The sequence below is a fragment of the Anguilla rostrata genome, chromosome 15, assembly GCF_018555375.3.
Source record: "Anguilla rostrata isolate EN2019 chromosome 15, ASM1855537v3, whole genome shotgun sequence".
NCBI lineage: Eukaryota > Metazoa > Chordata > Actinopteri > Anguilliformes > Anguillidae > Anguilla > Anguilla rostrata.
The window spans coordinates 27,788,966-27,812,499 of record NC_057947.1 but is presented as its reverse complement, the minus strand read 5'-3'; the positions used below and the strand labels follow the sequence as shown (position 1 = coordinate 27,812,499).

The window sequence follows — 23,534 nt, the reverse complement described above, 5'->3', positions numbered from 1 at the left end:
CCTTCTGGCTCTTTGATAATAAAACCGAATGGCATTTCAGTCGCACGACAAAATTACATTGCCGCGCTGATGTAAGAACACACCAATACCCTTTCCTCTCCTACATCACACTGTTCACGTTATTACTGCCTGCATCGCAAGATCAAGCCTGCTGTGCAGCTGAATTAACTTAAGGACCCAATTATGGGTTGTGGATAGCTGTAACAGCCAGCATTGAGTAAATTCAGCCCATTAAATAATCCAGTGTTACGCATAAAACTGACAGATATGGCTGAAGTGTGGGCAAAACAAGTACCCAAATTTCTCTATGGAAAAACTGAATGTTCTACAGTTGCTAAGTGTTCCTAGTTATTCCAGAGCTGGAAACCAAAACCTCAGATATAATCATGCTTTTATCCCACACACTCAATGACTGCTCCCTTTGGACAGTCAATTCATCACAAAATGCAGTAGCACATAACACCATATACAACAGGCAAGGTCAATGGAAACACATCTCTTGCTGAATTAAGACAATCTAGTTTGCCTGGTCAATAGCCAATGAAAATAAAACGCATGAGCTCAATGTTAACAGATAAACAGCTTTATTTAAGGAAGTGTCTCCAACTTAAAAATAACAGAAGTCCAGTGTGACTTAATTTCAGGGACTGAAAGAGTAATGAGTCAATAAGAGCAGACAGGGTACCTGGAAAGAAGAGGGAGAGGGTTTGGATCAGCAGACCTACATGATTGCTTTGCACAACAAAATATTAAACCATTTATAAAAAATCCTAATTTGTCACGCTGGTTGAATGTTTGACAAGGGAGGTAGGATTTCTATATAGCTTGCCTTATTGTTTATTTGAATTTATGAATAGTGAGCATGATCCCAACATGTATGCGTGATTAATACAACTGCTGCCTTAAATCCTGGGTATTAATAAATCCGTATGACAAATAAAAACGCGAAGCTTTCCGTCATCATTAAATATGTCACAGTGCACCAATTTAAAAAATTTGTTCTGTTCTGATGTGTACAGTTATAGTTGCTTCTGACATTACTCGCCTTCGTATGTTGCCATGGTAAAAGCCTCAATGTTGTGCTTTGAGGAAACATGAAAAGGTCTTCCTCACAAGCACTTGCGCTGTGGTTTACCTGCTGAACTTTGCAGGCATTTAGCAGTGCGTTAATCAGCCGTTCTAATGAAAACGTTATTTTTAACCACAGCTGTGCCTGAATAGGAATTTCACTGCATTACATCTGCAGAGAGCCTGATAAGAGGGCAGCATGGATAAACAGCCAGTAGATGTTAGTTACACAGTTACTGTTTGACAGTTAGCACGGCAGTATAGATAGCCTCTATTTGACTCTATCTAAGCTTAAAAATGGGTTAAAATGCAGTGTTAATATGAATATACTCTATAAAAACAAAATGAGCTTATAAGGGAATGGACTTGTCACCTAAAACCTCTTTTTAAAAAAAATTCTATAAATCACATAGAAATAAGCACTAAACAGACACTATTCAAGTGTCGCAACTATATTGTTGAATCGTGTGTCACTATCTTGTAAAAAAAAAAGTCGCTTTTTACACCAGGCATTTGCTCGGTGTAAAATCAACGTTTCATTCTTATTAATCAATTTCTGTCCTACATGTCCATAACGAAAAAGTAATTGCTCTGAGCTTGCTGTTGTATGCCTTTGACCTGCATACAAAAGGCAGTACTAAATGCACATGTAAAGAAATATAGGGATTATATGGATTTTTTCGTACAAATGTACATAAACCAGGTATTATCACGGTGACAGGCCAGCTTTTTAGCAGGAGGTGAGAATGAAGTACCCCCAACATTAAAAATAAAAGCATTACCACAACATCTTGATTGCAATTACACTCCAAAACAGAGGGGGTCACTTAGGAACATAAGTGGGGACATGATCATCTTACATTTGGCAACAGAAAACCAAAAAAAACAAGACACATTCTTGCCCAAAGCACATGAAAATATCAAGCAGAGTTTTGAAAAGCAGAAATATAAAACTAATCTACCAATATTTTAAATGTTCACCTTTTTTTAATAATGACATTTTTATATTGTACTCATTTGGCATCTCGAAGCACTTGAGTCATTTACCATAAAACTAAAGCTCCATGCTCAGGTGGAACACTCATCCCTCACCTTTTGTAACCCAATTAAATTGATGGATGATTCCACAGACAGACAGCCATATATGCTCCTAGACTCAAAAAGCACTGGTAAAGAACAAATTCAGCCCTATATCAATGCCTTTTTCAAAAAATACCACAATTACTGCACTGAAGCATTGATTTGTTCTTGCCGCACAATGATAAATGCACTCAAAGTGGTAAACCACTACTTCAAAACCCTTTTTCTCCTGTTACACTATAGCCGACTGGCAAAGGGTTATGTTCCTGCCATAGAATGCGTGTAGTACATCCGATTCCTTAACAACATATTGCACACTATAAGTATTTTTACACTTATGGGACACAATGTGCCTAACAGGCTAAAACAGGAAATATGAAGGTTTTATATGGCATCCTTTCTGGCCAGTCTTTATGATATATCCCAATACCAACACACATTCATGCATAAATCTGAAGTTACACATGCCAATTTCTGTAACAGACCAGCACTGGTGATGAGGCCATGAACAACTATTTACCAACAACTGGGAGTCCACAGCTACCTAATATCTCTTCTCCACAATCTTGTCTTCTTAACTCAGTCCAGGCAACAATGGGAGAATTGGGATGTTGGGCTACTCTGGGGTCACCCTTATAAAAGGAAACGGTATCTGGTCAATCGGGATTGTCCTGCTGCTCCTCTCTGTAGGCCTTTGCATGCACTCGGTCAGGATCAGCTTCATCCAGCTCTTCATTCAGCTGTTCATCCAGCTGTTCATCCAGCTCTTCATTCAGCTGTTCATCCAGCTCTTCATTCAGCTCTTCATCCAGCTCTTCATTCAGCTCTTCATTCAGCTGTTCCAGTGATAAAATCCCAGCACGCCTGCAGCTCAGCCGGATCGCCACACACGCCTGTTTGCAAACGCTTTGTTTAAACGCAAATGTTTACGTCCAAAGTTCAAGTCCAAAGGTGATTTTCTCAATGTGTTGTTCTGTTTGTACAAAGCACTGAAATAGGATCCTTAAACAGTTATTCTAGGGCTGTAGATTTAACAGTGGCCAGTGAATGCGTTGTGTGTGTGTGTGTGTCTGGCTTCAGAATGTGTGGTTAGCCCGTATCCATTTGCACGTTTGTGTGCGTATGTATGTGTGGGTTCAGAAATTTTCAGTAGCTGAACAGCAGCACGTGTGCATGCGTAGCTGCAGAGGAACGGGGGCGGGGCTAGCCGGTGGTGGTGGCCGCCGTGAAGACGGGCCCGCTGTAGACGTTGTCCCCGGAAACCTCCCCCATGGCTTGCAGGGCCACCGTTGCTGCCATGGCCTTGGCGTGTTTCTTATTGGGACTGGCAGTCTGGGGCTGGTATTCGCTGCCATTTATCATCACCTGTACGTCAGAGCAGGGAGAGGAGTGATGTCACCAGCGCGCGCACACACAAACACGGGTAGAGAATGACATGCCCCATGCAGACGCTCACACAGAAGCTGAAGTGCTCATGTGGACCTGCTCCTCTTGCACACGCTCATACAGCCCATCCACGCGCACGCACCTTGAACAGGAAGTTCTTGCGGTGGTCAGGTCCGCTGTCATGCACCATAACAAACTCCGGCGGAGCCCACTTTTTCTTGTTGCACATCTCCATCAGTGCCGAGACGGGATGCTTCCCTGGGGGGCGGGGGGCGGCAAGTTATTTACAGAGAAGCAGGTCAGCTGATGATAGGGTTGTTAGACAGCAGAAACACTCACCAAGCAGGTCCTTCATCACCACCAGGCTGCCAGACTTCTGCGTCTTCTCCCCCTCTGCGACCAGACCTGTACCACAGACACACTTACATCACTGCTGCAGGCATCTGGCTGGGAAGGTCTCTCCTCTTTCTGGCTAAATGCAGCCTTTTGTCTCCAGTGAAATGCAATCCCTCTACTCTCGATCTCTAGAACCACTTCATTCAATGAAACACAGTGATCATCCACTCTAGTATAAGACTGCGGTATTAAGTGCATTCAGAAAATGTGCACGCTCAGTGTATTAAGTCTGTTAATGTGAGACTGAAACATTCAAATCTATTTGCATCTTGCCTTCAGCAGTAACACGGGGTTATGCAATTCCCCGTTGGAGTGAAAGGCGCCTCCTGTCCTCTTTCTCTCACTACTGAAACAGCACAGCCGTTCCCCTGCCTCTGTTGTACCTTTGCGGTCGGTCTTGAAGTCGATGACGATGGGCTCCACGGTTCCCTCTCGGTACTTCCCGAGCCCCTCTCCCGCGCGCCAGCCCATCTTCCTCATCAGGAACTCGCCCACGCCTCCGGAAACGGGCGCGGCACGCAAGAACTGGTCCTGGGGGGTGGGGGGGGGGTGGGGGGTGGCACAGAGAGGAGGGCACACAAGGCGGAGAGAACGTGAGCGGCGGGACTATGAATGCATCGTGACAGCAAGCCTGTCGCTCGTGTTTAGGAGCGGGAATGCAGATGCCTTTCAGCGGGAGGGTTGTGACTTGTTAACTGTCGGGGTGTGCACCCTGTGTAAGAGTCGGATAGGATTTCAGGTCAGACTGCTGAGGAACTCTCTCGCACTAGAGCAGTAATGCGTCTCTCGCCATGGCCCCGGAGCACAGACCAATGAGGAACTGAATTTTTTTTGGTGCGGTACTGAAGCGGACATAGGACCCATCCCTGTACCATGAGGGAAAATCCACTGCACTGTCTGATGCAGAACAGAACTGCTAGCTTGAGCGCGTAACAGAAGTACCTCATATCCTGAGAGCCACACAGAAGCTCCTCTGCTTCAGTGCTGAAAACGATTTAGGCTACTTACGTTGGTACAGGACGGGCTACATTCCCCAAGAGACATTACTATGGTTAAGGCTCCATAGTACTTAAACCATGCAAACCCAATTTATCAATGTCCTTGTGTAATGTAATCAAGTCGTGAGATGCTATAATTAAATGCAAAATGCATGCAGAATATGTTATGTAATATATATCATGTCACTCTCTGGAAGATGTCCTGGATGGCTACAGGGTCTCTGTTTACCGCTTACGTTGTATATTAACCTGTGGCACCACAGCTGCAGTGCCGGGCCGAGGGACTGAGGGTGTGTAGCTGCCATAGCGACATAGGCTGTGGGTGCCAGCTGGTCACGGGAATCATAGGTTTCTGGAAACTCTAAAGGACAACAGTCACCCCGGCAACAGCAGGAGAAGGAAGTGGAGCCTGTCCTCCATGCACCCCGGTAGACGAGCAGAGAGAGAGAGGAACGCTGTGCTACTGCTTGGGGAGTCATGCTGTGCTCCGTACCTCTCCAATCTGTTTTACTGGTCAGGGCCACTCAGCCCTGACAGAAAAGAGAGCCCCACTGCACGACAGAGGCACCGCTACCTGTACACTACTCAGATTGCTTTACATCAACGGTTCCCAACCCTATTCCTGCGGATCCACTATTCTGTAGGTTTTCAATTCAAACCTAATTTGGTACACCCGATTTGACTAATTGGAAGCTAAATGAGATCTCTTGGGGCTCATTCCAATCGCTTATTTTATGCATCCTCCCTGCTTGGTCCTCGACTGACCCGTCAATCGATCGAGGTCCGCTATCTTTAAGGACATTCCAAACCCATTAAGGAGAAGGAGCAAGGAGCTAGGAGGCTCACAAAGGATGCTTTTGCAAGAAATAGAGTGCATCCTTTGCAGAAGTATTTTTTTCAGAACGTGTTACGTATAAATAATCGACCTGTGGATCCTCAACCCGTATGCTATGTCTGGAACTGATGTGGCTTCAAATGGATGCTTGACTGAATAAGGACGTTCCATTTGCCTAATAGACGTTTCCTCGATTCCTCCATCCTCACATCCTTTCTTTGCATTATTTCCTTGCATCCTCTGGGTGAGTGGAGCTCAGGAGCAATGAAAGGATGCAAGGAGGCAAAATAAGCTACTGGAATGAGCCCTAGAGCATGTGCTTTGTTAGGGTTGGAGTGAACACCCGAAGGACAGTAGATCTCCAGGAACAGGGTTGGGAACCTCTGCTTTATATGCATATACACAAGTCCACATGTAAATTTATGCACACAGATAAGGGTGTTGTTGATGTACGTACCTTGGCCCCCCGTCAACGGCCGTGCATCTGATGAGAACAGAAGGGGCCTGACAGTGACCATGGCAACAAGGCAGCTACAAGGACTGACCCTGCAACAAGTTTCCATACAGAGGGGTGAAAGTTCACAGGTCAGACTGTGAACTCCCACCTCTCCCACCTTAACCACCCCCAGAGCAAACCGACACACCCTTGGCCAGGCGTCACCCCCGACACCCCAGACACTCCCATTGAGACGCTCAGCATTGATGTCATCAAGTAACCTGTGATCCTGCACCTTATGATCCTTTTACACAAGGCCTCCCAACTCGCACACATCAGATATGTAATATAATCTACACCTGTGGCAGGAACCGCCTCTATACGGTGGAAGTTGACATTAGGAGATGCAGCACGTCGAGAGCTCAGCAACTTAGCAATACAACAAGCTGTTGATTACGAGTGAAAGAGCCCATTTTGATTGGATGATTCACTTCCCGACCGCTTGGAGCATCAGGCAAGGCCATGGAGGGTGTCTGTGTCTGTAAAGGCCGAGCTCTGATGACCAGCAGTGGCTGACCCCACGGTTTTGGGGTAGCAGTACTAATTGGTCTCCTGTTGCTACAGGTTGCTAGAGAGATTAAGGAGGATTGCTTAGTCACAGGCTCAACAAAAATCTTTGTCCCGGCTGTGAGACACAGAAACTGCTGGTTTGAAAACTTGATGACATTCAGAGTGAGTGCCAAAGGGGCTTCTGTAGTACACCAAAGTGCCCGGGGTGCCACGCTGCCCACCGTGGGCGCCCACCCAGTCCAGATGTTGGCAGATGTAGTGGGGGGGGGGTCGTCGGGCGCACTCTCCTCCTCCTTCCCACCCCCTCTGCAGACACTTAAGAGCTCGCGGGAGGGTGCCCATCCCGTACCTGCTTTGATAAAATTTCACACATAAACAGCTGCGTCATCGTCTCCACCGGTGTACCCGCTTCACACAGTCACAAACAGAGAGGGCGAAGGTGTGGCCTTTTTGATTTTCATGCTTTGAGTCAGCCTCGCTGTAACAGACTGAAACCCCTAACAGAAAGAGAATGCTTTGTGTCCTCTCGAAATGATGAGGAATGGGTTTTTGGAGGAGTGAGCTCTCTAGCACTGTGCGTTTTGACACAGCTGAAAAATGGCACGTGACCAGTCTGTTATACTAAATGCCAGATTGGTTTTGGCAGCATGAAAATCAAACTGACCATGGGGGCCATGGCGGCCGATTGTTGGGATGTGTGAAGCGGGTACGCCGATGGACACAGACGAAGCAGACACCAGCACACCAAGGCTCTCCTCTGGGCGGGGAGTGGCAGCTCCACATCGCCTGGGTTTCCTGATGGATATCAGGCAAGGTGCTGATGCAGTGTGAGGGATCTACCATGTCCTCTGTGTGTGTGTCAGTCTGTCTGTGTGCATGTGTGTCTGTCAGTCAGTCTGTGTGCATGCGTGTCTGTGTGTCAGTCTGACTGTGTGCATGCGTGTGTGTCTGTGCGCATGAATGCGTGTGTCTGTGTGCGTGTGTGTGCATGCATGCTTGCGTGTGTGTGTGCGCGTCTGTGTGCATGCATGCGTGTGTGATACAGGATGCACAGACAAAGCCTGAGAAATGTGCCGGTGCTAGTTAGGGATTAACAGCAGTGTGAGGGGCAGCTGACCTCTGGAATGGATGAAAGGCACACAATGCCTGCAGTTATTGTCTGTGTGGGAGCGATAAGCCTGCCTGTGTCAGATGGGTAGAGGACCAGGGGGAAACGCTCAACTTTGTTTTATGCCGCGTCTCTCTCACTCCCGCACACACGCACATGCACATACGCACGCACACACACACACACACCGTTTGGTGAGAACAACCTTTTCAAAACACGCTTTGTGCTGAGCACAAGGTGAAGAAATGCCACCTGCAAAGGCAGGGGCGTTACCCAGACTGCAGTGCGTACACAGGCGAGGGCGTTACCCAGGATGCAGTGCGTGCGCGTGCAGACGAGGGCGTTACCTTCTTGATCCAGGCCTGAGGGCCGCTGGTGGACAGCTCCTCAGAGGACAGCACCTGGGCGCCCGTGGAGCCGGTGAACAGCCCTGGGATGGTGTTGGACTGGGCCCACGCGTCCACCTGCATGGAGCAGGGAGCCAAGGGCAAAGGTCAGGGGTCACGTCCTGCCAGGTAATTCCCTCTACGTGCAGATGGACATTCGATCTTGGGGATTATGGTCATCAGATGGCCGAGATGCGATTCCTTATACCTTCTGCCTTGTCCCATCAGATCAAATGCTCTCACCAATGAATTCACCAGCATGTTAGGGTAACAAGGTGGCACAACCAGTCCTATGTAGGTGCTATTTTGAAGGCGAATAGCATTGCGTTCTGTTATCAGGAAAACTCCCGCATGTACCTGTAATTCCATTCTCTGTAAAGACATGCATTTCTGTATAACTAGCTGAGAATGACAGAGCCCGGCCACATTCTTAGTGGCTGATACTTGCTCTCGGAAAAAGCTACTTTCTATCCAGCACTAAATTACAGAAACTGGGATGAACTGTTCTTGTTGACAGGGGCAGAGTGTTGGTTAGTCAGAGGGAAGTTTCATCAAGGGGGAAGGGGGGGGTCTCACTATACAAACAGATGTTGTTCAACATCTTCAGCAAACATAGCCCTGAACCACTGCCTAGTCACAATAATCAGCAAAAACTTAACTTGCGTTTGGCTTTCACTAATCAGTAATGACTGAAACTCTACTCCGGTAAGGTTCAGTCTGTAAATACGTCTGCTGTTTGACAGGTCAGACGCGGGAACATTATGAGACGGTGGCTGGACACTTGGATGAGTAAGGCTTACAGAATAGAAAACTGAATAAGGTAATTCAGACTACCTTTAAAGTGTAGCTCTCTGTGGAACCGCCTGTGCCAGTTGGTGAATCTACCCTCCCTTGAGAGATGGTATTTAGTTCACTTGCGGAATTAGAAGACTGACCATGCCACAAGCTACCCATCTGGGGGCATCAGTTTTAGATGACCAGCGTTAATTGATCACAGATGAACTTTGGTTTGGGAGCCATTTTAGGTTTGGTGACTCATATTCAGAGATGGAAGCTGTACTGGCAAAGGTCATTAGTGAACTGCAGTGGCTGATTAAATTAACATGGGTGTGTGTGTGCGTGGCGTTTGTGTGAGAGAGAGGAGCAAGAGAGACATCTGCAGCTGGCAATAAATGTATGTTCAGTCTCACAGTGCAATTTAGCTAAAATAAAAATAAATGCGAGTTGGAAAACTGAGTTTACAAACTAATGTGCTCTGTTTCAACCCAAAAAAAGAAAAAAAATCTGAACCACTACTTCTCAGCCAGATTCCACCAGCTCTGCAGTGCTCCATCTGTGACCACACACACACACACACACACACGCACGCACGCAGGGCTTACCTGCTCCTGTGCCCGACTCAGCATGCAAATGGCGTTGACGTCGAAGGGGTTCTCGGCCAGCCGTTTCTGAGCCGCCGCCCTCTCGCTCACGGCCAGCGTGATGTCCACAGGCTGGGGGAGAAAATGCTAACGGTCAACCACGAGGCACGGGCACAGATTCCCATCGGTCCCTGCGGGCCCGCTGTCACTCAGACAGTGTTGCGTGCGTGTCCAAGCGTGTCCAGAAAATAAAACCAAAAAAAACTGCAAGTAAGGAGTACAACACAAACTGTGGGGCCACAGGTCACAGTAATATGAGAATGTTTCTTTTTTATTAAGGTTTTCTGACATGTCTAATTATGCAGTTCAAAATGATCCACAAAAACACTGCTCACATTTGTTTGTGCATATGTCCTCATTGTCTAGAAGCAACACGGCCAGCAACAGAAGAAGGTATAAGCAAAGAGGGGTCGCTCTTTAATCCCAGCTGAATGTTTACTAGTGTTCAGCGGTGTTACGTTATCACGCTCTACAGTAAACAAATCTAAAACACAAGCTGAACTTTTAGTGTGTATTGATCAAAGAAGTTTAAAAAAAAACTCAAATAATACAAGCAAAACAAAAAATAACATGCGTTAGAATGATTTCATTATCCTTCAATATGGACTGAATTATGTACAAAGCAAGAAGAACATCAAAAGCACAGCATTTAAAAGACATTTCTATAAGAATCCAACACCTAAAGCAATAATAAAATAGTTTTTATTCTCTGGAAAAAATATAAGTAAAAAAAAAAGTTCAAATAGTGGGTTACTGGTTGGAAGGAACACAGATGCTATGACTTCTAAGATGTAGTGGCAATATATGCTCCAGCTGAATGCAATTCCTCCTCCCTACATACAGGGGGCACATCATACAAGATCAGGGAATCTCAGTACTGTGTACAGATCTATGACCAGCCCTTGGGGGTTACAATGGTCGAGGAAGTGGATGAGAGTCTCTTGCGGGCCACTTTAGGCCAAAGGAACCACCATTGCCCTAGGTGTCCGTGGCAACAGGGGACAGTGGCATAGTAGCGTTTCCCACCTGAAGAGGTGCGTCAGGAAAGACGCTGTCGCTGTCCTTGCTCTCTTCTTCCGCCGCTGCAGCTGTTGCTGCTGCGGTTTTCTCATTCTTCTTGTCTACAGGGACCCACTCCCCATAGGCTCCCTCGCCCTCCTTCTTCCGGTGCTGGGACCCTGAGGACACTGGGAACTCCTTAGCAAATGCTGCTTCTGTTTTTGCTACCGGTTTGGCAGAGGAGTTCTACAGATCAAAAAGAGGTTGAAAATGAAGGGAGGAGGACTACTGCAAATTTGGAGAAAAAAAAGAGATGTGGTCAGTAAGGTGAAGACATCTGTTACTGTTACAATAGAAAATAAATGTTCAGTCACAAAAGGGATAACTGCAGTGATCGTAAGGAGTGTTCATGGACGAAACGTAATTAGATCAAAATACACTATAGCTGTTGGTTTGCCCAGTTTAACGCTTTAAAGAGTAGGTTTTTTGGAATGTTTTTTCAAAATTGAAAGTCAGCGTTCTTGAACTGCATTGCTTTAAATTACCAGTAGAGATTGTTACATCAGCATTAGAATGTTCAGTTAAGTCCACTAATTATATATTTGTGACCTTACGCCTTAAATGTTCAACACATTTCTGCTGAGACTCAGCAGAACTCTTAAAGCAGTGGCAGCATTAGGTGGGTGAATCTTACACTGAGACTGAAGGTGATTCCCTTGTTTTCCTTGAGCCCCAGTCCTGCAAATGGCTTCTCGTCATCCTCGTCATCAGAGACGTGCGGCTTGGCGATGGCCATCTCCTCCTTGCTCTCAGCAATCTTTTTGCACTTCTGCAGGGAGTGAACACAGTGTGAGTAACCATATGCTTCCTATATCTACCCCATGATGCTTGACAGCATTGTGCCTACAAATCTACATCTGAATACTTTCAAATGGAGAACAGAGTAAATCCAATCCATATTCTAATTCTAAACAGTACATAAGACTGGGGCTCTGGTGTTGGACATCTTTCCATCTTACCTCTGTGAGCTCTTTGATGCTTATGCTGTTTGCCTTTTGCGTCACCTTCCTCTTGACCTCCTCAATGTTGGCAGTGTTGGGTGCGGCCGAGGGCGGGGGCTTGTTTGTGATGCTGGGCAGAGCAGGCATGGCCGTAAGGGCACTCATAGTGGACAGGGCAGCATTCATAGTGGCCACAGCGGCATTCATTGCCATGTTGGGCATGTTGGCCATGCCCATGGGCAGATTCATTTGTTGTCCTAGCAGGGACAAGGCTAAGGATGTGGAGACGGAGGACTGGAGGGGCAGCTGGAGCACAGATTTGGGCCTCAGGCTCTCTGGGATAGGCATCCCAGCCTTGGCGCACATAGCAGCTGCATTTGCTTTGGCGATTTCAAGCAGTTGGTCTTTGTCTGCGTAGAAAACAAAGAAATCAGTCTGATTAGTCAGGATTCAATCCAGCCTATTCTGGTGACAAAAGGTACGTGATAAGTCAGCAAGCCAATTTAAGAAGCGAGAACTACCACGGCTTGAGTGTGAAGCGGGTGCACAGAGAAGTACTACTTAGAGTTTTAACCAGGACACTGCAGGTGGTACATGTGCAATGTGGAGGTGACAATGCTGTTGTAGGAAGGGCTTATAATTATAACCGCTATACAATTTCTATACTTAAACTCATCAGTGAAGATCCAATGGCTCAACTGCGATTTGCCCAGGCAAATAGCATCCTCTATCCAAGGTCTTCCCATACGTGATCATGGGGCCTCACTCTTTTTGTTCTCACCTCAACAGTAATCCACCGATAGTAATGAGCTGCTAATTTAACTTAATTGCACAAAACAAATTTTGTTCCAATGAAGACAAGCAGAAAAATAATATGTGCATACAATGAGTAAGGAATATTCCTAATTCAGACCAATTCTCAGGCAGCTGGAGAACAATCAGTAATGTAGTCTGTGACAATTAGTGCCTCTTACAGTCACAGTCACAAAAATCTTTTTAAAAACTCCAGATATTGTGATCCAGCCTTGTACATATAACATAGATCTCAACAACTGGAGTTTCCTGTGCCAGGCAAAATGGAGAGCATGCTCTTACCCAGCTCAGTGAGGCGTGGAGGGGTCTTGCTGGAGCTGCGCCGTGGGCGTGAAGTGGACCTCCTCTTGCGGAGGATAAGGACAGGGGAGTGGCTTGGGGTGCGTTTCCATCTGTCCCGTCGGTCTAGCGGAAAACCACTTCTTCTCCGGCGAGAGCTAGACTGTGACCTCCTTGACCGTGAACGTCGGGCCCTTGATCGTGACCTTCTCCTCCTTGCGGGGGAACGAGACTTTGAGCGTTTGCTTTTGTCCGCGGATTTAGATCTTCTCCTGCGAGCTGGAGACCGGGACTTTGATCGTTTCTTTCTGGTCGGCGACTTAGACCTGGACCGTTTTCTTTTAGGGGACCTAGACTGTGAATGCTTGGCTCTAATCCTAGATCTTGAACGCAATCTCCGCTTTCTACCTGCAGACTTTGACCTTGATCGTCTTTTCCTTGAGGGAGACTTCGATTTTGACTTTTTCTTGCGGCTACGGGATGGAGACTTGGATTTTCTCTTCCTTGTTGGTGACTTTGATTTAGATTTCTTTCGTGTCGTAGATTTTGTTTTGGATTGCTTTTTTTGTGAAGTTGAGGTGGACCTTGAACGCTTCTGGCTCGAAGGCGACCTGGAATTGGATCTCTTATTCCTTGAGGGACTTCTAGACTTTGAATGTTTTTTTTGTGTAGGAGACTTTGAAGGCTGTCTTTGTTTTGATGATTTGTGTTTTTTGCTCTGCAATGGGGACTTGCAGTTCTCTGTAGCAGGTGGTTTTTCCTCTGTTAGTGGCGAGTATGATTTTGAACATTCACCATCATCCTTGACAGGAGATCTTGACCTTGAGCTTCCACAGTCATGTGGAGTTACCATATCCACTTCAGTCTTCTTCTCCATAACGGCATTGTCGTCTGATTCTTCAGGTGCTGATCTGTCTAAGGATGGGCTGGGTTCACACAACCTGTCATTCTGTGGCGAAACAAACCTGGGTCTGCACTCAGTGTCTTTGTTTCCATCTTCAGACACAACCTCAGAGCTTTGTTTTGGCTGAGTGTCATGAGAGGCAGTGTAGAAGGCGATGGGCTCTGAAACTTCTGGGTTGATCAAAGGCATCTTAGCAGAAAAGGACTTTTCATCTTCACCATTTGGTGGAGATTTATTTTCATGTAGATTTGTCATGACATCGCCCTGTCCTTTAATAGTGGCACTGGTGACAACTTCCTGTATAGAAGGTTTCATCTTGCTATCTACTAAGGGTGGCACTGGTTTCCAGGACCCCATGGGAAGCACATGCTTCTCTGAATGGTCAGCACTTTGTTCCAGAGCTGAGAACTCTCCCGTTTCATGACTGCTGAAGTCAAAGGGGGCTTCTGCCTTCAATGAGTGTCCTTCCATATTAACAGACTGAGAACAGATTTCTTTAGAAGTTACTTCCTCCTCATCGGTCTTCTCTGAGACAACTCTCTTCTCCATTTCAGGTGAGGTCAGGTCCACAGGTTTGGAGCAGACTTCTACTCTGTTTGGGGAGGTACACCTTTCAGACGATTGTCCATCTCTTGAGATGGATCTCGATTTTGATTCTTTTCTTGCTGGAGACCTTGATTTGGAATTCTCTCTCTTAGGAGTTTTAGACTTTGTCCTGCCACATTTGGGAGATTTTGACTTTGAACGATGACATCTTCCTGGGGATCTGGACTTGGAATGCTTTCTCTGCTGAAGGGATCTTGATTTTGACCCGTTCCTCTTATGAGACCTTGATTTTGAGCTAGACTTCGAACGCCTGGATTGTCGTGGGGACTGTGATTTAGACTGCCTTCTTTTCGGGGACCTTGTTCTGGATCTACGCCTTCGTACTGAAGTTGATCGTCTGTTTCTCTGAGACCTTGACCTCCTCCTCAAGATCACAATCGACCTTGATCGAGCCCGCCTGGTTCGTCTAACTGACCTGGACTGTGACCTCCTGCGGCGTGACTGGGACTGGGATCTTGACCGCCTGTTTCTCCTAGCAGACTGAGACAAAGAACGCCGATTGCGGCGGTGAGACCTAGACCTCCATGATCTGGACCGTGAATGATTGCGTCTCGAGAGGGATTTTGACCTGGACTTTGAGCGCGGTCTCCTCTTAGCTGAAAGAGACCTGGACTTGCGCCTCGACCTCCTAACAGACCGAGATCTGGACTTCCGCCTCCGCGAGTCAGACCTGGAACGCTTTCTCTTTGGGCTGCTTTTCCTTTTCGAGGCTGACCTTGATCTCCTTTTGGATGCTGTATGGGCTTTTTGAGAACCAGGTTTATCAGGAAGTCGCTTTGGACTGCAGGACTGACTATGGCTCTTCTTCACCTGGACTTTGCATGATGTTGCTCCCTTTGATTTTGAGGGTGATCGTGACGTTGATCGTGACCTGGACCTGTGTCCACAATTCTCTTCCACTCTTCTGTCCTGCTGCCTGTTTATTTCTCCTGATGTGTCCAAGTCTCCCTTTGTTGCGTCTTCCCTGTGTGTGCTCTCAAGCTTGGGGATTATGTCAGGTAACTCCTGCGGTTTGCAATCCTGATTGCCCTCATGCTCTGCGGCTATGCCTTCCATAGTTGAAAAGTCTTTCCTCTCAGAAGAGTCTTCCCCAGACACCGTGTCTGCTGATGATGCAATCACCCCTTGTGTATTTGGGCAGGCAACAGATGATGAGCACTCTTTCAGCGTGTCTGAAGTGACCACGGGTGACATTGTGGGGAGCAGTCTTGACTTGACGGAGCAGTCCATCTCTGACTCTGTCCCGGAAACTGAGGTGCTGCCAGATGGAGAACAGGGGGGCGATTTTCCAGCCATCTTCTCATCTCTCTTCCTGCTCTTCTTCTTCTTCTTCTTGGGCGTACGCCGCTTCTCTTTTTTTGTCCTTCCCTCACCATTATCCCCTGAAAGATTTGGAAAGATCACAGTTACAGTCTAAATTCATGTTTCAGTATGAAACTTCAGTATGATTCACTTAAGATTCCTAAAGTGATATACATATCATGGGTCTAGTACTTTCCACCTCTGTGCAGCTTTGTATCTTGCTGCAAGGAATAATTCTAATCTGGAAAGGCACAGGATATGCAGTTTACAAAAAGTGTTTTATTAGGCTGGTCCAACTGACATATATGTATAAAATCAAACTGTGCACACTGCCTTTCTGGTCTTCAGCAGTAGTGTTATGGCAGTCTCTTCTCTTTCCATGTACCTCCAGAAAAAAATATTTATCACTTGCCTATCAACAGGGATCTTGAAGCTTTCTCCACAGCCCCTGCATGGTCAACATCTCTTCCCTCCATACTGACATCAACTTCAGTCTTCACACTACAGTTTGAAAGGTGAAAAAAAAGTCAAGATGATTAGACAGGTGGTTCTCTCACAATCCAAAAGGGGGAGATCTTAAAAGATCAAGACAAATCTTGCCAAACAATAAAGCTTTTACTGTAGCGGTCAGGGGCATAGAGGCCAAATATATGACATGAATAAATTAATTATGACGTGAATGAATTTGGCAAACAAAATATGACATTAATTAAAATATTAAGTGCTGGTAAATTGGGGTCCAACCTTGGTTGGTTTCGTGCTTCTCCGTCTGACTCCAGCCCTGATTCCGAGCTGCTCCCTTTCTCTTCCTTGCGTTTCTTCTTTTTCTTTTTGCTTTTATGCCGTTTGTGCTTCTTATTTTTCTTGCGCGTTGTCTCGCTTTCCTCCTTGCTGGCCAGGCCTTTGACAGAATCTGTAGTCTCACAGACTCTGACTGGTTCTCCTCAAGCAACACAAAGTACTGATCAGTATATTGTGGCACTGGAATAGGCTAGGCCTAATCATTTTTACAGGCACTAGTTAACTATACTCATACTTAGGCTTGCATGCTAAGTGTACTTCCCAGTGCGCATGGTAATCACTCATTTCAATACCCTCATATTAGATATCTATGGTAAACAGGTATTGATCTTTTCTGAGCAAAAACCCATCAATATCATCTTCCCTCATTTTCAGAATACATAAGCTCAATATGGCGAACACCTCAAAATGACTGATAAACATTAAGAGCACTAACAGAATCCATTTAGTGAGAGCAGTGAAATGTCATGCAGGTAGCAGACTATCTAGTCAGGTAGCCAGCTAATGACTACAAATAAAAGCCAGAGTTCTGTATCCATTTATGTAAGAGGTTATTAAAAGCATGTTTCCCTAGCTCATCAAATATACAAGTTAGTAAGAATACAAAGTCAATAAATGTATGGTTTACAACTAAAATATAGCAAATGCCTTCCACTGGTTGCAAATAGCAATTCATACCAACTTGTCCACCACCCTGCAGCTCAGATCACATTACCCATTTCAACATATTCTTATATTACATGTTGTTGTAGAACCAGTCCTTTGTAGGGGAGGACACTCACCTGGCGGTGAATTTTCAGATGGGGCGGGGTCAATACGAGTCTCCGCCTGATTCTCCATTCCACCGGTGACCTCTCCAGGCCCCTGGGCCTCCAGAGAATGAGGTACTCCTCCGTTTGGATGGCCTGCGTTTGTCACGCTGTTTGAGAACGAAGCAGTCAGGCCTTGAAGCTCACTCACACATACATGTATGCTAAATGGCAATACTATATGCCATGTCTAACAAACAACCCTTTGTTTTTTTTTAAACCTGTAACCAGTTTTACTTTGAATTCAGTTATCAGATCTGATAATGAAGTCCAGCTACAGCAATGGTGTTTGTGTTTACCTCTGTGGAATTTCAATCCTAAGGGCAGCAATGTTGCATAATGGTTAAGGTAGAGGGCTTGTAACCGAAGGTTGTAGGTAAGATTCCGAACTGCTGCTACCTTAAGGAGGGAGCTTATGATTAATTGCTTTTGTCAAATAGTCCAGCAGTACCTAGGAAAATACTGTAGGGATAAATGCATTACGCAATGAAATTCCCGTACACATTACAGATTTGTGTAACTGTTTCCATATGAGCCTCCGCATCCGTTTTTAAGGTTTGTGATAAGACTGGACTTTAACAGGGACATTAAAATTTCTAATCTGCCAGTACAGCGTTACACGAGTGAATCACCTCATCCACTTCCCGCAGCCTTTTAACAGGTTTGCTAGCATACACCTCAGAATTCCACAACCGCCATTTCGTTCCTTCGAAATCTGGAGGAATAACGTTGTTTTGCTAAACGTTAGCTTTGTACCTACCCGAAATAGCTGCTTGATTATAAATCCGACACGCCTGTTCTAACCCTGTTATATTATGCAAGGAAAGCACTTCTGCACATTTACAATCTAGTAGCACGCGAGCCAAAAAGCTAACTTCAGCACGAGTTGGCTAACGCTATAGTCTAACTGTGTATACACAGGTGTAACATTGCCTGTCAAGTATATTGAAGATATTACGTGTTTCGGCAATTTGACATATCATGTCTTGATAGGTGAATGAAAACTTTGACAGCTACATTGAAACGCTAACTAACGTAAACAGATAAGTACCTCTTTAGCTAGCTAGCCAACTTATTACTAACGCTGCCAGATAATACTGCATCATCCTAACCCAGGAAACGTTAGCAATCTAGAAACCAGAGCATATAATAATACTAAAGTATGTGACAGATTAAGTACTAGGGAATTAGCTAATTAGCGGGCCATTCATAATGCACGCAATCTGCAATAATTTCATATTGGCTGACTTGTTAATTCAACCATAAACAGTGCAAGAAGCGAACTCGCCCGGCCTGCTTAGCACGCTAGTTTGTGAAATAGACTATCTTATAATAGCAGCTAAACTGATGTTCGCTGCACCCCGTTATTAAAAGATGTTAGCTGCTGGTTAACAAATTAGCTAGCTATAGTCCTAACATTGATTAATTGCGTATACGATCATAATGACGGCGTTGTAAACAACCGCATTGGCCTGCAATCATCTTGTTGGGCTAGACTAGTAATATCCAGATACAGTTGGCTAAGGTTAGCCAACTCGGCACTTCACGTCTGACTAATAATATGTTACAGCTCATATTTGCTAGTGCAATGTATTCTTGGTATATATTTACCCAGAGTGCTGACCTTCGTCTTCAATTTCTTTTATTTTATTCATAACGAAATCGCGAAAAATGAGTTCGATGTTCGTCGCCATGTCCAACAAAACAAAGTCCTCCGTAGTCCCAGCATCCTCTAGTTTGGCAGAACTCCGGCAGTTTGCGCTCTGACACTAAAGTGCGTAGGACTGTTGCGACTTTTCGAGCCCCCTAGCGTCTTTCATTTGCCATAAAAGCGTCAACAACGAAGTGGTTTTTCAGAATGTTTTTCTAACTTCAGTAATTTTTTTACTAGTTTCCAAGGAAACACGTAGGCATACCCCTCTGATTTTTTGCTATCATATAAAATTAACGCATTTTTTCCGAATTTATCATTTGTAGTCAAGCATGATGATTTCGAATTATACGAATGAAATGTATTCTAATAATGGCACAGGGCATAATCACCAAGTCCACCATTTTCCCATTTTAGTTTCTTCTGCGAGTCAGTGGACACCACAATTAACGACACAGATCCAAGACAGAGGGACAGTGTTGTACACATTAGGACCCAACAGAAGTGAGATAGGAGTGGTAATGACATCTTAGTATTACAACATCTTTGTTGGTATTCGACTTAGTACTCAGCGTAAAACACCTGTGGATGGCTTATTATACAGGATCTGCAGCATTATCACTTATCACTCATTATCATAGCCTACGACATGTTAAATATTTTCAATATTCCATGAGAACAGTGATGACATATAAGACGATGAATAGTCAACTAGTTGACAATAACTTAGATGCACAATATCAAATTAAGTTTCAATAAGGACAGCACTGGTGTTACATTAATACAAAGCAAATGTCTCTCTGCTAGCATCCAGTCGATGGCCAAATGTAAAGTAGAAGATGAGTCAACAAAACCAGCCTTGCAGCACACATGCCAGTGTGAGTTGTCTCCAACACCAAATGCTTACGGTTGTAGTCAATCTTTCATTTAACCTCCCAAACAAACACATTGTCTATCTAATCCATTGGCCATAATAATATAAGCCTACTAGGCCTAGGCAGTAATATTCATACCAAAGCGAAGCCATCATAAAAAAGGCATCGGTGGCAAAACTTGGATCTTCAGAGGGCAAGTCCAGGCTGCAGCTGGTAACAACGTTTACATTATCGCTGCATAGCCTTCTCAGTCTCATTGTCGCTTTAATTGGCTACATATTTTAAATATGACGACAATACAACAATGTGGCCTACAATTTTCTTGCAGGATACCTGTACAATTTTCCTGCAGGATATATTTCTACTTGATTTCTTTTTAGGGAGTGAGGCCTGTTGTCATTCATTGTGAAGCACTTTGTGCAGTAGTTGCTGGAAAATGCGCTATAAAAATGTGGTTGATTTTAAATCATATTCATCTAAGGTGTTTAAAAAATGCTCTAATTTCTACATAATGAAACCAAAGTGTATAAAAATACCCTTAAATAAATCCTGAGAATGTGCAGTTTAACCACATGTGAATTAGATTAAAAATAAAAACATTGTGGGCAATTAAGAAAAAAATAAAATGTCTTTGTCCCAAACATTATGGAACAGTATATGTTTTATATTTGCAGTAGGATGTCCAGGCCTCTGTAAGGAGCTGCATCAGTGATGAAATGAATCACATTGCAACACGACAGCCCTGAAGTCATGGGTAGGTTCAGTGACCAGCTGAGATTGGCAAAATCATTTTAGAGGTGAAATGTGTGAAACGCCACATAGATGGGTGTGACTTCGCACCTGGCAGTAAGTTTTCTTATTAGCAACTTTGCTTTATTGCTAGTCAGCTAATGTTAGCAAGCTCATGTGCATGTATGGGCTGTTACGGCTCAGTATTAGCCATTACTGGCAGTGACTCCATCTAGATACCGGCACTGTTGCAGTATTTTGTGTTCATACTGCCTCCTACTTATTGTCTTTACAAAGGTCTGTTGCCAAGCTAGCATATGTAAGCGGCAAATCCCTTACATCTGCGTCGTTATTATGTACGTGCTGTACTGATTTGTATTGGGGACAGTTTGAAGGCTTTCTAGAATTCACAGTCTGCTGTGCTGAAATACCTTTCCTCCATGAAAAGAATGATGTGACTTGGCTGAATATCAGTTTAATATACAGAAGAAACACCACTTTGCACTTTCAGAAGGTGACCTGAGGTCTGTTCCCCTTTTATGACTCAATAAATCTCTTACGCCTCAAAGGGAACCTCAACTTTCTCAGCATAATGAACCTGGTCTTTCACTCAATGAGGAACCTGTGCAATCACAGACCAAGGAACAGAACAACAAGCACAATCTGATCTTTCACAGGAAGGGGAAACTCAGTTTTTACAGTAATAGGAACGACTGCTTTCACAGAGTGAATGAGCTCATCTTTCACACTGTGAAAAATGTAAGCTTTTATACTAAAGAGAACCCTAGTTTCTCAGCAAGAAATTCCTTAGTTGTCATAGCAGAGCAGACTCCAGCATCCAGTGTAAAATACTAAAAATACTTTAAAAATATAAAACGTTCCCTTGACATTCTGTTTCTAATCCTCTGCCATTTTGTGAGGGATTGCACAGTTGAACAGTTCAGCAAGCTCAAATTCTGATAACGTATCTGCGGGTATTGAAGTGCAGCCTGAAGTCAATATTTCAAAATGAACACACAGGCACACACACACTTACATAAACACACACGCTCGTGCATAAACATGCGTGTGCACACGCACACACACACACACACACAATGTACCACACACATTTAATCAATGCTGCTGCCCGTAAAGCAGTAACCAGCTTCTATTGGCACCTCTGCTAATTAAGCCATTCGTAATCAAGGAAGCGAGCCATCACAGGCTTCTCAGCCTGCAATAATTTATTAGACTATCTGTTCTCTGGTCTGATAGGCCGGCATGTTATACATGTCCATTACAATTCTGTGCAATTGTTTAGCAACTAATGAATGTAGTGACTAAAATACACATTTTCTTGAATTTGACCAGCTCCAAATATGATTTAATCTTTCAATTGATTTCAGAGTTTGTGAAGGGAAACTGCTGGTCAGCTCTCATAAACTAAATTATCTTCTGTGAAAAATAAATGTTATTATAAATATGTGTGTGTGTGTGTGTGTGTGCGTGCGTGTGTGCACGTGTGTATAGTATATAAGTAAGATATAGGTAGGACTACGTATGGACCCCTCCCCACATTCATCACTTCTTTATTCATAAATAAGCTTTTCATTTTTTATTCTGGTTTGCCTAAATCTCATATACATGGTGATCATTACCATTTTTGAATCATGACTCTAGCACTTTGCATAAGTTACAGCATTAACAGTCCATTTATTATTCAGTCATCCCTATATAGGCTATATTAACTCTTTGAAAAGTAGGCTTTTTGGAGTGTTTTTTTCACAATTCTAAGTCAGTGTTCTAGAACTCCATTGCTGATAGTATGTAGTCCTGTAGTTTGAGTGTGTGTGTGTGCGTGTGTATGTGTGTGTGTGTGTGTTTGTTCAATAAAGGGACTGTTAGTTTCAAGAAGTGAAGAACTTACCTGAATATTGTTTCAGTACACCCACACAAATTGCTGATTGTCCGCACATAAATATCCCCTTGCCAATCTTTCATGGAACAGAAGCCCTCCATTACGGCTCAAGGGATTTTCGACCTCAGAGTGCCCATCACTCCTGTGACTCAGTAAGTGGAAACTGAAGAACAGCAGATCTTTCAGGATACACAGAAGCTGCCTCTGCATGGCACCTGGCTGCTGCTGGCACCTGGACCAATTAGAGCCCGGTGTCACGGTGACCAGAGAGGATGACAGGAATCAGACATGGGTAGATTTTGACAAGGTTGTTCACAGAATGTTCAGAGGGATTTAATGTACTCCTTTGCTCTGTCCCCATTCCTCTTAGTGGTAGAGAGGTGATTACAGTTATCAAAGTCCTTGGTATTCTTGTGAATAGTTGTTTGTTACATTTACACTGGACAGAGAATCAATGCTTTTTGTAAGTGGCCTGTCCCTGCTTGCTACTTTACGTTCCGAGTGGACTGTCCCTGCAATTTCTCGTTCCCCTTTTTGCTTTTCAGTGATTGGCTTTTCTGGCGATGGCTGTGTTTGCAAGGTAATTTTGTGTCCTTAAAACTATTTTTTTTAAACTATTTTTTTCTATTTATCGCAACATTGCTCTTCGCTCGCCGCTTGGAATGCGCGGTCGTATGCGGGAGGCCATCTCATTGCAGCGACATCCTCTGCACGCATGACGGAGCTGGGAGTGAGGGCGGTCAGCCGGCACCTCTTTCCACAGTGCGCTCGTCGCGCTGGGGGAATGTGTTTCACGATGATGCGGCCGCTGCAGCAGGCTGTATGCAGCTGCTCGGTCAAGCAGAGGAGCGCTCGGGCACGAGGAGATGGGGACAGCCCTGCTGGCCCCCGCTGATTTCCCTGGGCGCTGCTCTGGTTAAGCCGTTAAGGAACGAGACAGGCCGTCCAGCGGCCCTTGTCATTGTTTTTTGACAGTGTCCTATGCTGTGTCCAGGCTTTCTGAGAGGACGCGATGGGTGATGACAGGACGTGGCTGGGCTGAGTGTCTGGAGCGAACGACTGAAGTCAATGTCAATGTTTTTCAGATGCACTCAAAATATTTAATTAAAAAACATATTTTTCTCTGATAAAGAAATATATTGGTAACATATAATGCAATGATACCTCCTAAACTTCCGTAT

General features: G+C 44.7%; 1 protein-coding gene across 3 annotated transcripts; it reads right to left on the bottom strand.

Annotated features, from left to right (window-relative positions):
• Window positions 1–567: 567 nt before the first annotated feature.
• On the bottom strand, window positions 568–19,341 carry LOC135240477 (protein SON). 3 transcript variants are annotated; one of them, XM_064309964.1, is made up of 14 exons: window positions 18,810–19,341; window positions 17,172–17,308; window positions 16,333–16,531; window positions 16,001–16,089; window positions 12,780–15,668; window positions 11,703–12,094; window positions 11,378–11,512; window positions 10,711–10,929; window positions 9,646–9,756; window positions 8,225–8,341; window positions 4,314–4,461; window positions 3,874–3,939; window positions 3,677–3,792; window positions 568–3,513 (listed from the first exon to the last, which is right to left on the bottom strand). In XM_064309964.1, the coding sequence occupies exons 1-14, from the start codon at window positions 18,890–18,892 to the stop codon at window positions 3,352–3,354; spliced, it is 4,863 nt and encodes a 1,620-aa protein (XP_064166034.1). In that variant the 5' UTR covers window positions 18,893–19,341; the 3' UTR covers window positions 568–3,351. The 3 variants fall into 3 exon arrangements, with proteins under 3 accessions (XP_064166034.1, XP_064166035.1, XP_064166036.1); XM_064309965.1 differs by having other exon boundaries at window positions 18,823–19,341; XM_064309966.1 differs by lacking the exon at window positions 18,810–19,341 and adding an exon at window positions 17,498–18,738.
• Between the last annotated feature and the right edge of the window lie 4,193 nt (window positions 19,342–23,534).